This window comes from Pantherophis guttatus, chromosome 1 (genome assembly GCF_059756535.1).
Source record: "Pantherophis guttatus breed Tessera chromosome 1, ASM5975653v1, whole genome shotgun sequence".
Lineage (NCBI taxonomy): Eukaryota > Metazoa > Chordata > Lepidosauria > Squamata > Colubridae > Pantherophis > Pantherophis guttatus.
Genome location: NC_142063.1, coordinates 296,129,689 through 296,142,475, shown reverse-complemented (window position 1 = coordinate 296,142,475; position 12,787 = coordinate 296,129,689). Strand labels below are relative to the sequence as shown.

The 12,787-nt window shown below is 38.9% G+C and overlaps 1 protein-coding gene across 9 annotated transcripts in view; it reads left to right on the top strand.

The window, feature by feature from the left end:
• Positions 1–1,239: 1,239 nt before the first annotated feature.
• Positions 1,240–12,787, top strand: part of MARK1 (microtubule affinity regulating kinase 1) — a 68,823-nt gene continuing 57,275 nt past the window's right edge. For 4 of the 9 annotated variants that reach the window (XM_087883177.1, XM_087883175.1, XM_087883176.1 and 1 more), the window contains exon 1: positions 1,240–1,496. In XM_087883177.1, coding sequence (XP_087739303.1) covers positions 1,404–1,496 — 93 coding nt within the window. In that variant the 5' untranslated portion in view covers positions 1,240–1,403. Of the gene's footprint in view, positions 1,497–10,172; positions 10,838–12,787 lie in introns of those variants that run through there. The other 5 variants (XM_034427858.3, XM_034427856.3, XM_034427855.3 and 2 more) reach the window with 5 other exon arrangements.

Here is a 12,787-nt window from a genome sequence, read left to right as displayed (position 1 = left end):
AACCATCCCTAGTACCAAAAACTGCTGCCTTATTGTATGTATCAGGGATTTTACTGGGGCTTATTTATCAGCTATAAGGACTCACCTTCAACTATGATTGTTCCACCCAAACTGGAACAGTTACCAGCTATATATATGGAACCTCCACTTAAGTTGAGACCATAACTCCTAAAATTCTTAATCAACCTGGAAGTTAGCTGGGCATTCTGGGAGTTGTAGTGAACACATCTGGAGAATGTAACATTGGGAAGACCAAAATATGCATATACACACACAATTTATGGCATGAATTGTGAGTCTGAAGAAGCAAGTTTCTATATACAGTATATATACTTAAGTTTGCATATCCTGCTAAACCATATAAAGCATATTATATCTTAAAGAAATATGTAAGCCTAACATCTCAGAGCAATAGTAAGACTATTGTGCTACAGCTGGCTGGGTTTTTATAACATTCTTAGGCATAAATCATGATTTACAAGCCACAATTGCTCAACAGATCACAATTATGACCTAGTATGTTATGCAAATCTAAAGCACAACACTGACTTGGGTCAGTCTTTTTAAATAATTTGATATGTTGAGTGCTACAAGTGTTTCAATGGCTAGCAATTGGTAACTAGACTTCATTTTAAAAGCCAACTATTTATCATTGTTGGCAACTGCAAGGAAACTGAACTCTGAGGGATGATTTAGTATGGCGAGATTTGAATGTTGAATTTAGTGCCATTCATTCAAACCAACTTTGACAGCACAATTGGGAAAAGATTTTTAGCAACTAATTCTATCCCTTAGTTTGCTCAGCTTCTCTACCATAAGACTCTGTGGAAATGTATTTTCTAGATCCATATGCCAATTATTTGTAAATAGGAGCGGAGGTTTTCTTAGGAAAGACTTGAATAGTTTAAAATATCCTAGTATTTGCCTACCAACATTGTTTATGCCCAGAAGAGGTCTGTTTTTTTCTCATGCATACACACACACACAGAGAGAGAGGGGGGGGGCAGGCAGAGGCACAGATACATGGACCCACACACAGTGTAATATGTTTATAGGAAGGAGCTGTCAAATATTGTTGAGGAGACTGTCAACCATTCTTCAGTCAATGAACACTCAAAGTTCTCACATTCCAGATAACTGTACTTATAACCCCAGAGAATGTTTGAATAATCCTTGGGCAACTGTGACAACTGATTTTTTTTTAAGAGTGGCATGCTCCTTGTCATAAACACAGCCGTTGATTGACGGTGGTAAAAGAGCAGAACAAAGTGGTCTGGCAGAACATGTGACACCACTCAAATTATACACAGTTTATGAAATAGACTGGACTTCACCAGATGAACAAGTACAGTGTAGGAGATCAAGTATTAGTTGCCAAGCTATGTGTCAGATGAACTGCTGAAATGTGCTTGGAAAATGACAGCTCAAAGTCGGATGTACAGTATTTACTGCTTTTTGTCTATGGGCAAAATAGAAAAACTATCAACCTCAATAATGTAAGTAAACATAGTTTGTGTTTGGGAACATATTTGGGTGTAGAGGTTAAGGCAGTAGGCCAGAAACTGAATTCTAGTCTTCCTTAGTCTCAGAGGCAACTGGATGACTCTGGGTCACTCATTCTCTCTCTCTCTCAGCCATAGGAAGAACTCAATTGCAAACCATTTTTAAAAATCTTGCCAATAAAACTTAAGGGACTAGTCCAAATAGTTGCCAGGGGGTCAATACTGACTGAAAGGCACAAAAAAGTGTTTTGAATTTTTCCTTGGTTTTTTTTCCCTTGTTTGCTTGTTGGGGACTATAAATTTGTTATTTTGATAAATGGATGGTCTCATTCTCCTTTTCTCAGAACCAGATCCCTCAACTTTATGTAAACCCCATTGCTGTTTAAAGCAAATTAGTAAAGTTTTTGTTGTTCAACACAAATTAAACAGTTTCCACTGTTTAAAATTGACTATCTTATAGCTAATAGCCAATACTGTTATTTTATGATTAATAAAATTAAGTAATGATCATTGAAAATGAAGTAATCGATTCTCATATATTCCCAGAGCCCCTTTTAAAAAACATTGTATATTTGCCCTTCAGATTGACTTTTAAGTTATTTAAAAATTGTAATAATTATTGAGTGTAAATATTTTCTTGCCCATGTATTTTAAAAGTTTTAGTGATTTTGCAGTTTCGGCTTAATAGTGTTTGCAATAAGTGAATTGGCTTCTACCTTTCAGATATTTACTAATAGCTAATTTTCATTATATATAGAATAGAACTTATTCAATTATTTTGTGTTTCATTGAAATTGTACTCAATTCAATCACCACAATAAAGATTTAAAAGCTCACAGCATACACAGCCATGGCATGTATTCTGGAAGAATGCAGCGATTGTATACAAAAGTGCTTTTGTTATAGACAAGCGAAGCACTTGGAAAAATGCTGTGGGACCAATCTCAGACTGCATCAGAGACTTTATTGATATTGCCACTTATCTTCTTTCATATGCATTATGTGAATTTGCATAATATATTCAAGAGGTTGTGGGAATAAAAGAATCTTTTCCAGAAAAGAGACTTGCACATAAGGAAGTAAGACATGACAACTATGAGGTGGGGATAACTAGATCACAAATCGTTTAAACAGAAGAATATGATATTTTTAAAACAAAAAGCTTCAGTGTTCAGACATTAAGAAAGGATTCATAAAAGAGAAACAGAAAAAAAGGAGAAAAGAAAACACAGAGAGAAAAAGGACAAAAACATAAGACAGATAAGAAAGCTGTTTTTAAATACCTTGAAAACACAGAGCAATACTGATTGGTGGGAGAAAATAGTTCCCAAATCATGTGACTCAATGCATGTAGGCTTTCAGAATTCACAGAAGGTTCAAGAAAGTCAAGATGTGCTTTATCACAAGCACAACCATGTGATGAAAATGTGCTCCCTTTTTATATGTGTTTCAATGCACGTAAAGGCTTTGATCACACAGTTGTACCGCCATCTTGACTTTCTTTCTTCACCCTTCCCTATGTAGGCTTTATTTACAAAAGAGAAAAATTGTACTGCCAGCCTGGGACACAATGCAATATACTAAGTTCTAATTAGTGTAGACACAGAGATAAACAGGAATAAAAATATTTAATAAAAGTATTTATTTATTTATTTATTATTTATTTACCAAAAATTTATATGCCGCCCTTCTCCCTAAGGACTCAGGGCGGCGAACACAAGTTAAAAACATACAATAATAAAAGATCAAAATGATTAAAACCCAGTTAAAACCAGGGCAATCAAAATAAGAAAAACCCAAGGATCAAGGTCAACCCATTTGTTGAAACAGCCAGGTCTTTAAGTCCCGACGGATTTAACTTAAAAGGTTGCTGAATAATGGATCTGTGAAGCTATTAGATCAAAAGAAGCCCAGGTGATAAACACGATGGGCAATTAAAAGTAGAAACCATGGAGTTAATAGGAAAATAAAACTGAAGTCATTTTAATTACCATGTTTTTGAGAAAGGACAACAAACAACTTACTTACTTTCATATTAAAGATAAAGGCAAAGGTTTCCCTGTCCAGACACGTCTGACTCTAGGGGCTGGTGCCCTCTGTTTCTTTGCCAAGGGAGACAGTTTTGTCCAAAGGCATTTTCAGTGGTCATGTGGCCAGTATGACTATAAACTGAGGCGCATGGAATGTAACCTTCCCACCAAAGTGGTACCTTTTTATCTACTCGTACCAAAAGTGGGCAGGAGCTAGGCCAAGTAATGGGAGCTCACTCTGTCATGTGGTGTTTGGGTCTCAAACATGGATAGTCAGCTTTTCAGCTGACAAGTTCAGCCTCTTTAATTGCCCTGCCATTATGCCCTCACCTTCATATTAGCTGCATATAAATGGGGGGGGGAATGCAGTGACGACAAGATAAGTTTAAGTTCCTGTCTTTTGGCTTACAAATTTAAAAACTACTGAGGTTTACTGAGTAACATAGGTCCCCACATTAGAGAACATGCTATCCCCAGGGGTAGACTGGGACCCTCCTTTTTTGACATTTTGCAACACCTTTAAGATAGTTTTGTTTCAGTGGGCAACCATTTAGATTTACATCCCATAATGTGCTTTTAATAGACTTGGAAGGGTATCAATTGAAATTATTATGATTTTATATATGGCCAAAACCCTCTGAATTGGGATAGTTTAATACAGTGATATAAATGAATCAAATCAATAATAAAATAAAATAATAAAGTGTATATTATTTAGAAATGGCCAGTTGATAATTCATGTATAACAATTCTGATATTAGTCTTCATATTTATGTGAAGTCTACAGAGAGTGCTCCTACAGCCAAACCATTTGGTTTAAAAATGGATGTGAAATAGGACAGGAGACCCTTAATATGAGGTATGACAAAATGATATATCTGCTCCATTTTTTATGAGTAAAAAGCACTCAGAATAGTGTGGTTATTGAATATATTTAATCCTTCCTGCATTGCTTAAGGAAAGAGTTTTTTAGTTTAATTTTTGTTCTTCAGTAAGCTTTAGAAGTCCTTCAGGCAAGTAGATATAAAAAATTTTTCTGTTTCTCAGGGTTGGGGTTGTTGTTATTTTTTTGGTGGTTTCAATTTTATTGATCATCTAGATTCACTATAGAAGAATGTTGTCTGACTGACTTCCATCTTCTAAATTATTGTGGGACTGCTTAGCAATACAGATGTATCCCCAGTGAATCATTCTCTTCTACTTGATCAAATAATACTGTCATTCTACAAAGCATTATGGTATAGGACATGTTCTTGTGGCTTAGAAAACAATGGACTTGTAAATATGTATATGTATATGAATATGTAAATAATATTTAAAATGTTAATTATACAATTAATTCAGGATGGGGCAAATAGTTCTTGCTTCTCATTATCTACATATATACACATATACATATATGTATGTATATAATTGAATCAGTAGACTGGCTCCCTCCAAAAATGTCTATGCTTAGAGATTTAACATTGGATTGCAAGTATCATGAGCAATTCTGAAGTTAAGTTTCAGTTCTTGCCTGTCATACAGAAAATCTCACCATACTGTTGTCTGTGGAGATTCTCAATCATCCGGGCCTTGGTTGTCCCAAAAGTACTTTTCAAAAGGCAACTGGACTTTCTTGGGGTTTTTTCCCTTGAATACATTTTGCTTTCATACAAGCTTTTTCAGTTCTGATTTAATGGTGGGGAATAGAAGGATTTATATTCTTGCAATCATCTGGTTGTTAGCACTCTGAAGGTCAGAAAGAGAGCTAACAATCGATCTCCAGAGTACTAATGACCAGATACCTGCAAGAATATACATCCTTCTATTTCCTATCATTCAGTCAGAACCGAAGAAGCTTCTTGGATGAGTAGCAAAACATTTTCAAGAAAATAAAAAAACAAGGAAGTCCAATTGCCTTTTGAAAAGCATCTTTGGGATCACCATACTGTTCTGTATGGTACCATTCTGAACTATGGTCTACATAGTTCACAAATCATTTTAACTTTAGTCTTTTGAATGATATTTTGGAGAATTCACCTCCAACACTAAGGTGTAAATTATGGATTTAAAAAATACAATAGCTAGATTCACAGAAAAGGCTATGCTACAACTAAACAACTAATAAATCATAATATGGTTTAGGATGATTTGTGAACGAGGACATCATGTTTATGATATATTAGTATAGATGAAACTAATTTACACTTTCTGTGTAAATTAAATAAAACAGCATTTTAGGATGCTATATACTTGCCCTTTTCCTGACATCAGGATTTTCAAAGTGGTTTATGTTTGTCTATTTCTTTTTGGACTATGGAAATATAAACTATAGGGCCTACCAACAGCAAAACGGTTTGCAGTTGTTCTGCCAGTTTTGTCATAACTCTTGGTTTCAGAGTATAGATTAAGGCAAGTGCAGTATCCCAAATCTTGCTCTACATATATAGATAATGATATAGAGCTGGAAGTACAGGAGATATGGATATCACTATCCATGTAGAGGTACATACAGAAACCAGTATTGATACATACAGATTTATATAGAAATATATATTAGTGGAACCATGGATGCAGATACAGTTGTAGATATATTCTTCAACCACACAAAGAAGACTATGCGAAGGATGAAGTGAGTTCCTATCAGTGACTCAATTTATACATTATTCTAATCCAGTGTTGGACAATTTTTTGGAATGAAGGCTATATTAAACTTGTTTGTGGGGCTGAGAACTACAACGTAGTTCTGGAACTGAGGGTCTGGAACTGAGGTTGGGGAAAGCTTTGTGATTCTTTTTGCTTTGTAGGTGTGATGTGCTTATATAAAAGTTTTCATTTATTTCTTCTGCTGTTATCAATTTTTAATAACCACAGCCAGAATATGGTTTGAAAGTCAAAGACTATCCTTGCGTTACAGCATCATGAGGTTTGTTTGGTTTTGACTTATGGTACCATATTGTATCAACCATGCACTGTTAGTAGTAAACCAAAGTTTATGCCTTAGGGTTAGGATTAGGAATCCTTAGGGTTCCTGAATTCAGGAATTATGAATTATTCAACAAACCAAGAACAAAACAATACATGGCACAATGTGTCATTTAGCCAATATTCACTGCTTCCCATTGATTCTGTATAGCTCAGTACAGCGAGGATGAGTTTCTACTCTCTATAAACCAGAGATCTGAGTTCCTAGGAAAGAATATGTAATTGCTTTTTATTATCACTTCAGTACTGCTTGAGATCCCAAAATATTCCTGTCCTAAAAGCAAGCAATATTATAGAATATTTTTTTTAAATAACAGTTGATCCTAACTATATTAAAAAACCCAAATCTGACCTATATGCCTACCCTGAATAGTAGTTCCAAAGTTAGGTCTGGTTTATGCAACATGTTAAACCATAACAGAGATCCAGCATGGTATAAAGCTAAAATGTTCATCTCAGAATGGGGAGGTCCAGCTACCCTTCTACTCTCAACTGAAGAAGCTCACTAGGTGACTCTGGGATAGACATTCTCTCTCAGCTCACTTTTCTTGCATGGGCTTTCATTGTAGGGAAGAAAAGGGAGGAGGTCCTATGTATGCCATCTTGAGCTCTTGAACAAAGGGCAGGATATAAACAAACAAATAAAATGATTAATTTAATATTGTGTGAACTCAGTCTTTAAATCCTAGATATTATCTGCCCCTGTATTTCATATCTATGCAATGAAGATTTGTTTGTTACATTGAATTTGTACTAACTTCAGAAAATTGGCTAAAACAAACCACAGCTTGTGAACCTATCAAGTAATCACAAAGCCTATTAGCTAAGCTTATTTAGTTAGGCAGGGAGATAATGGAGTCCAAGCAAATGAGAAGCTATTGCCTTGATCATTTCTTATGGAGTTGCATTTCAATTAAATCTTTTTGCTCTCACATACAGCCCTCCCTATTTCCCTTCTTAAAACCAACCTATCTGAAGCTATAATTAGTACTGTACTATTGACATAAAAATGGGCTATTGGGAAAAGAACTGCCTGGATTACTAGAAGCATAATCTAGCATTATGTATGATGATAATCCAAAACAGCATACGGTCATCCCGATATCAAATACAGTTAAAAAACATCACTAAGTTTTACTGGTGACACTGAAAACATTTGTACGGCTCTTAATTTAAGCTGCTTGCTCCTATGGTCACAAATGGAGAAATCCATATGGTGCTTCTGAAAAACAAAAAATATCAATGGAACTGGACTGAGAATAAAAATTTAACCATCTGCACCTGCAAATGTCTTCTTGTTTATATATTATAGTGTGTAAAGCTTGTTACATAATTTTTTAGAATAGTGCTGTAAACTTAGTTACTGTATACATAATGCAGATGGTACTTGAAGAATCCCATATGGAACTTCTAGATAAAAAGAACAACAAACTCAATTATTATCATTAACATAAATTGTTGTTTTTCTACTGCTATTTTAGTTATGCATAGTTTTCACACAACTGACATCTAGTTGTTTTTCTACACCCCTTGTAGCCCTTTCCAATCCAGAAGCTGCTTTTTCTTCTTACATCTTCTGCAGGTGCTCAGGAAAGAGGCTTTGGATTGCTTTGCAAAAGCTGTGTATCAATATTGATATCTTGGTGCTCGGAACAGTACTTTCTTTTCTTAAAAAGCATTTGGGGCACAGAAGACTGGGATTGGATTATTTGCAGCACTTTAGCTTTACCAGAGTCCCAGTCCTTTTTAAATATATATATATATATATAATTTTTATACAGAGTAAAAACTAACATGAACTAATATTAGGAATGAAAAAAGAATGAAAGAAGGAAGAAAAGAGCAAAGATAAAAGTGCAGAAAGCAAACAAAAGAAAAAAAGTGACTCTAATTTTCTTTTACAGAAGTTATAAAGTAGCCTCTTACATTATGGTTACAGCATTGTATGCACTTTCATTAGAATCTATTATTTTTATTCCAATCCTCAAAACCATGTATGATTTTTTTCCTGCTTCCCACAAAATATCAATAAGAGGTTTCCAATCAGAAAATTTAGATAATGTCCTATAATTTACGCAGTCCATTTGACCATCTCAGCAATTTCTATCTATCCATTCTACCATTGAGGGTAAAGTTGAATCTTTCCACTTTTGGACATATAATAGTTCTACTGCAGTCATATATAAAAACAAAATTCCATATTTTTTCCAGTTGCTTATCCATCAGTCCAAAAAGAAAAAAAATCTGATTTCAATTGTATATGTATCTTTAAAATCTTCTGTATTATTGTATCAAAATTTCCTGGCTTTTTTATATGTTCACCAAGCATTATAAAATGTCCCTTCTTGCTGATTATATTTCTTGCATAACTGTGAAGAACTTTTATACAAAAACTGATAACTTCGAATGATATGTAGTGTTTCCCCAAAAATAAGACCCTGTCTAATTTCAAATTAGGTAAGCTCAATTCTCCTTTCTTTTGCATCTTTTAATACCTTATATTAATTAATTAATTAACATTGTAGGCAAGAAATTAATCCTAATCACATAAATTCTCCCCAAAAATGACAATTGTGTTTTCTCCCATCAACCCTGGTACTTCTCTGTGGTGGCCTTTACAAAATCTCTAACCTATTGAGAAACCTATCATTGTCATATCCTGCTTTAGGTAGATTTGTCTGCTCTTTCAACAAATACATTGGGCTTAATTCAAACTGTTAACCACTGCCACCTTTGGTATCAGATTTAAATTTCATAAATGTATGTTGAAAACCTTTTCTATGTACTACAAACCAGGGGTGAAATCCAGCAGGTTCTGACAAGTTCTGGAGAACCGGTAGCGGAAAGTTTGAGCAATTTGGAGAACCGTCAAATACCACCTCTGGCTGGCCCTAGAGTGAGGAGGGAACGGAGCTTTTGCAATATCCTTCCCCCAGGAGTGGGGAGGGAATGGGGATTTTGCAATATCTTTCCCCTGCCACACCCACCAAGCCACGCCCACCAAGCCACACCCACAGAACCCGTAGTAAAAAAATTTGGATTTCACCACTGCTACAAACTCTTAACTGGCAATTAACATTGGGATTAGTTGCTTATCTATACTGTACTTCATATTATGGGTATAATGTGTAAACTATTATTTACTTTTGGCATCCCCTTTTGAAAATTGTCATAGCAGTTTCCACTACATTGTTTTACGTCCAGCTCATCTCAACTTTTCCACCAATTCAGCAATGGAGATTCGGTCTGAACTTCTGAAAGGCATTAGTAGATTGTACCATTTGGTCTAATTCTGCCTGTTCCTGGTCGCCATTGTAAAACTCTGCTTTAAATAACTTTTTAATCAAAGCAGACACCGAGTCGGCTGTGAGTCTCACAGTCAAGGGATGCAAAATGCCGCCAAAGATCTTTCCCTGCAATGTAATGAGATGACTGGCCGCCAAAAGCGTACAAACTAAAAAAGGGGGGAGGGAGGGAGGGGGGGAGGGACTGGTTTCACGCAGGGACCCTTGCTAGACAAGAATCTCCCCGTCTCCACCGGGGTTGGAAAATATACAGCACCGTACAGGTCAAACTCCACCAGGGTTTCGCGCATCGTTCGCGCACGGAAGATCTCCTCCGTCGGAATTCGGCAGCGGGAGGAGGAGGAGGAGGAGGAGCAGCCCGAAAGGGCGGGAGGTGTGGATTTGGGTTCGTGCTCGGCGAGAGGGAGGGAGGCAGGCTCAGCAATGAATGAAGGCGCGAGCCTCTCCGCAGAGCCGCGCGGCTGAAGCGCCCCTAGCGTTTTCTCCGCACTGCCCGCGACCGGCTGCTTTTTGCGATTCCTCGTCCTTCGCGGGCAGCTCAGCGCCAGCCGCGGTCCCCTTCGTGTCGGCTCAGGAAGGAGGGGAACGGGGAGGAGCAGCCGCCGCCGCCGCCGCCGCCGGATGCAGGGAGGGAAGAGCTCCGGCTCTCCTGCGCAGCGCGGCCGGCTACTCACCTGAGCGCGCAGTGGCGGCAGCGGGAGGAGGAGTCGCCGTCGCCGCCGCCGCCGTGATCCCGGCCCAGGGGGCGGCGGCGAGGGCAGCCGACCCAGAAGCCATGGCAGGGACTCCGGGAGTCTAAGAGGGGCCGCCTTCTCCCTCGCTAAAGAGCTCCAGCGGAGAAGCTGCCCCGCTAGAGGCCTGCCAGCCCGGAGCGGGAAAGGCGGGCGGAGAGCGTGGCCAGGCCAGTAGGCGGTCGTGGGGCCGGCCCTTCCCAGTCTTGGCCCGGGCCGGCTTTGCAGGGCGGCGCAACCGCACGCGCAAGATGTCCACCCGCACGCCGCTGCCCACCGTCAACGAGCGGGACACGGAGAACGTGAGTGCAGCCGGGGTTGAGTTTGCGGCCGGGGCTTCCTTCGCGCGGCCGACCGAGAGGCTCCGAGGGCGAAGGGGCGGCTTTGCTTTCGTGAGGGACCGAGGAAGGACCGAGGTGCCCTTCGGGGTGACGCCCGGCGCCTCTTTCATCTCAGGCGAAGGGTCAACCCCCCCCTTTTCACCCCCCTCCGGGGAGGCCTTCTCCGGGTCCCCCTTTCGCCCCCGTCCTCGTACTGCAGCCACGCCTCGGTGGGATGCTTCCCTCCCCTCCCTTCGCCACACCCGGGGCCGGCTTCTTTTCCCCGGGCGACTTTCTGTCCTTCCTTCGTGCTGCGAGACTCCGGTTCCCCCTCCTCCCCCCGCAGTGCAGCCGCTGGGAAATATTTCTGGTGTGTCTAGTTCTGCTGTTGGCCTGCCTGTCTCGATTTACGTGGAAGCTTTCCAGGTGGTTGGGATAGTCGGTCGTCCGTGGGCAAGCAAGAGGAGGGGAAGGAGCGGGTAATCTGGGCAGAAGGTAACCTTGCAGGTAAACTTTCTGCTCTTGGTGCCTCTGCTAGTACTGATTACCCACTGGAACGGACATCCATTTTTTTCTCGGGATCCTCTTGGCAGCCAGTAGTCATTCAGTGTCTGCCAGCCCGGATCTTCTAGGCCAGACAGAGATGCCTATATTGTGACCTCCAAAAGTAGGGCTTCTCTGTCAATCCATCATCCATAGCAAGGAGTAAGATTTTTTTCCCCCACCACAATATTCCTAGTACTTAGTTTTGTTTTTGTCTTGTGCAGCATTCCTATATAGGTTCATCTAAACAATTACTATTGGACGCTGTCTTCACATAACAGCCTCAGAAATAAAAAGGAATGGTTAGTTTTCACTGGGTGGTTGTTATAGGAACAGTACAATAGGGGAAAACAAGAATGAAAAGTCTTAATACATGCAAGTATTTTTAAATGGTGTTGTATAAACACAGACATACTCAAGGATGCAAGATGTTAGACTTGGGGTAGCAGAAATATGACTGGAATGCCCATTTCACATTGTTAATAGTTGCTTGTCTTGTGAAGGAAGAGAAGTTGAATATCCAGGTTGTATAAAACCTGGCATTATATACTGTTTCGGGTAACATGTCAGAATTTATTAGAAGTGAGGGGGAAAAGACATTTGAGATGCAGTAATGCAGTAAGAGTTGAATTGATCCATAGTTTTAGAGTGTTCATTTGAAATATGCCATCACTCTTGATGGTGCTTATTTTTCTAAGCAAACATAAGCTCTGTTTACTCTTTCCTGGAATCACTGACAGTATGCTAGGCACCATTTATCAGTTCTGATTTGAATAGTTGCATTTAATGGGAAAGAGTGTGGCAGCAATGGTGGGAAGGAAAGGAAATGCTGACTGTAAAAATAGCTTTGCTTTCACTGGCTCAGTGTAATTAAAGAATTCCAGACTGTTTTAATCAGAATGCTGTATGAAGAAATTGTGTGGATACCCACCATATCTTATTACCGATACCTCAATAATCCTGATCTAGTTTGGTTTAGCTAATACTTTAATATGTAAAGTAAAAAAAAAACATAGTTTTTAATGCAGTGTAAGGACCCTGTCCCACTTCCATTATAGGGAAAAGAAGTTATGGCAGGAAAGATTCGTAGTTTTTTGTGTGTGTGCATAGAAGCATACATTTATCGTCACTTCAAAAAATTACTGTTGAAATGAGTCAATACTTGTGTCTGTTTATAATATCCTCCCCCCCGCCAAAGTAGATAAAATAGCAAAAATTAACTTTTACATGAAGCAAGAACTATTGTTGCTTACCAAGGTGGCTAAAACTATTAAGAGTCTTTCTGATTAATGGTAAGTTTCTTTTCAAAATGTGATGCTTCTGTGCATTGAAACTTGAGGACACGGTTGCAATGAGAAACAGGTGATGGATGGACTTTAGAAATAAACA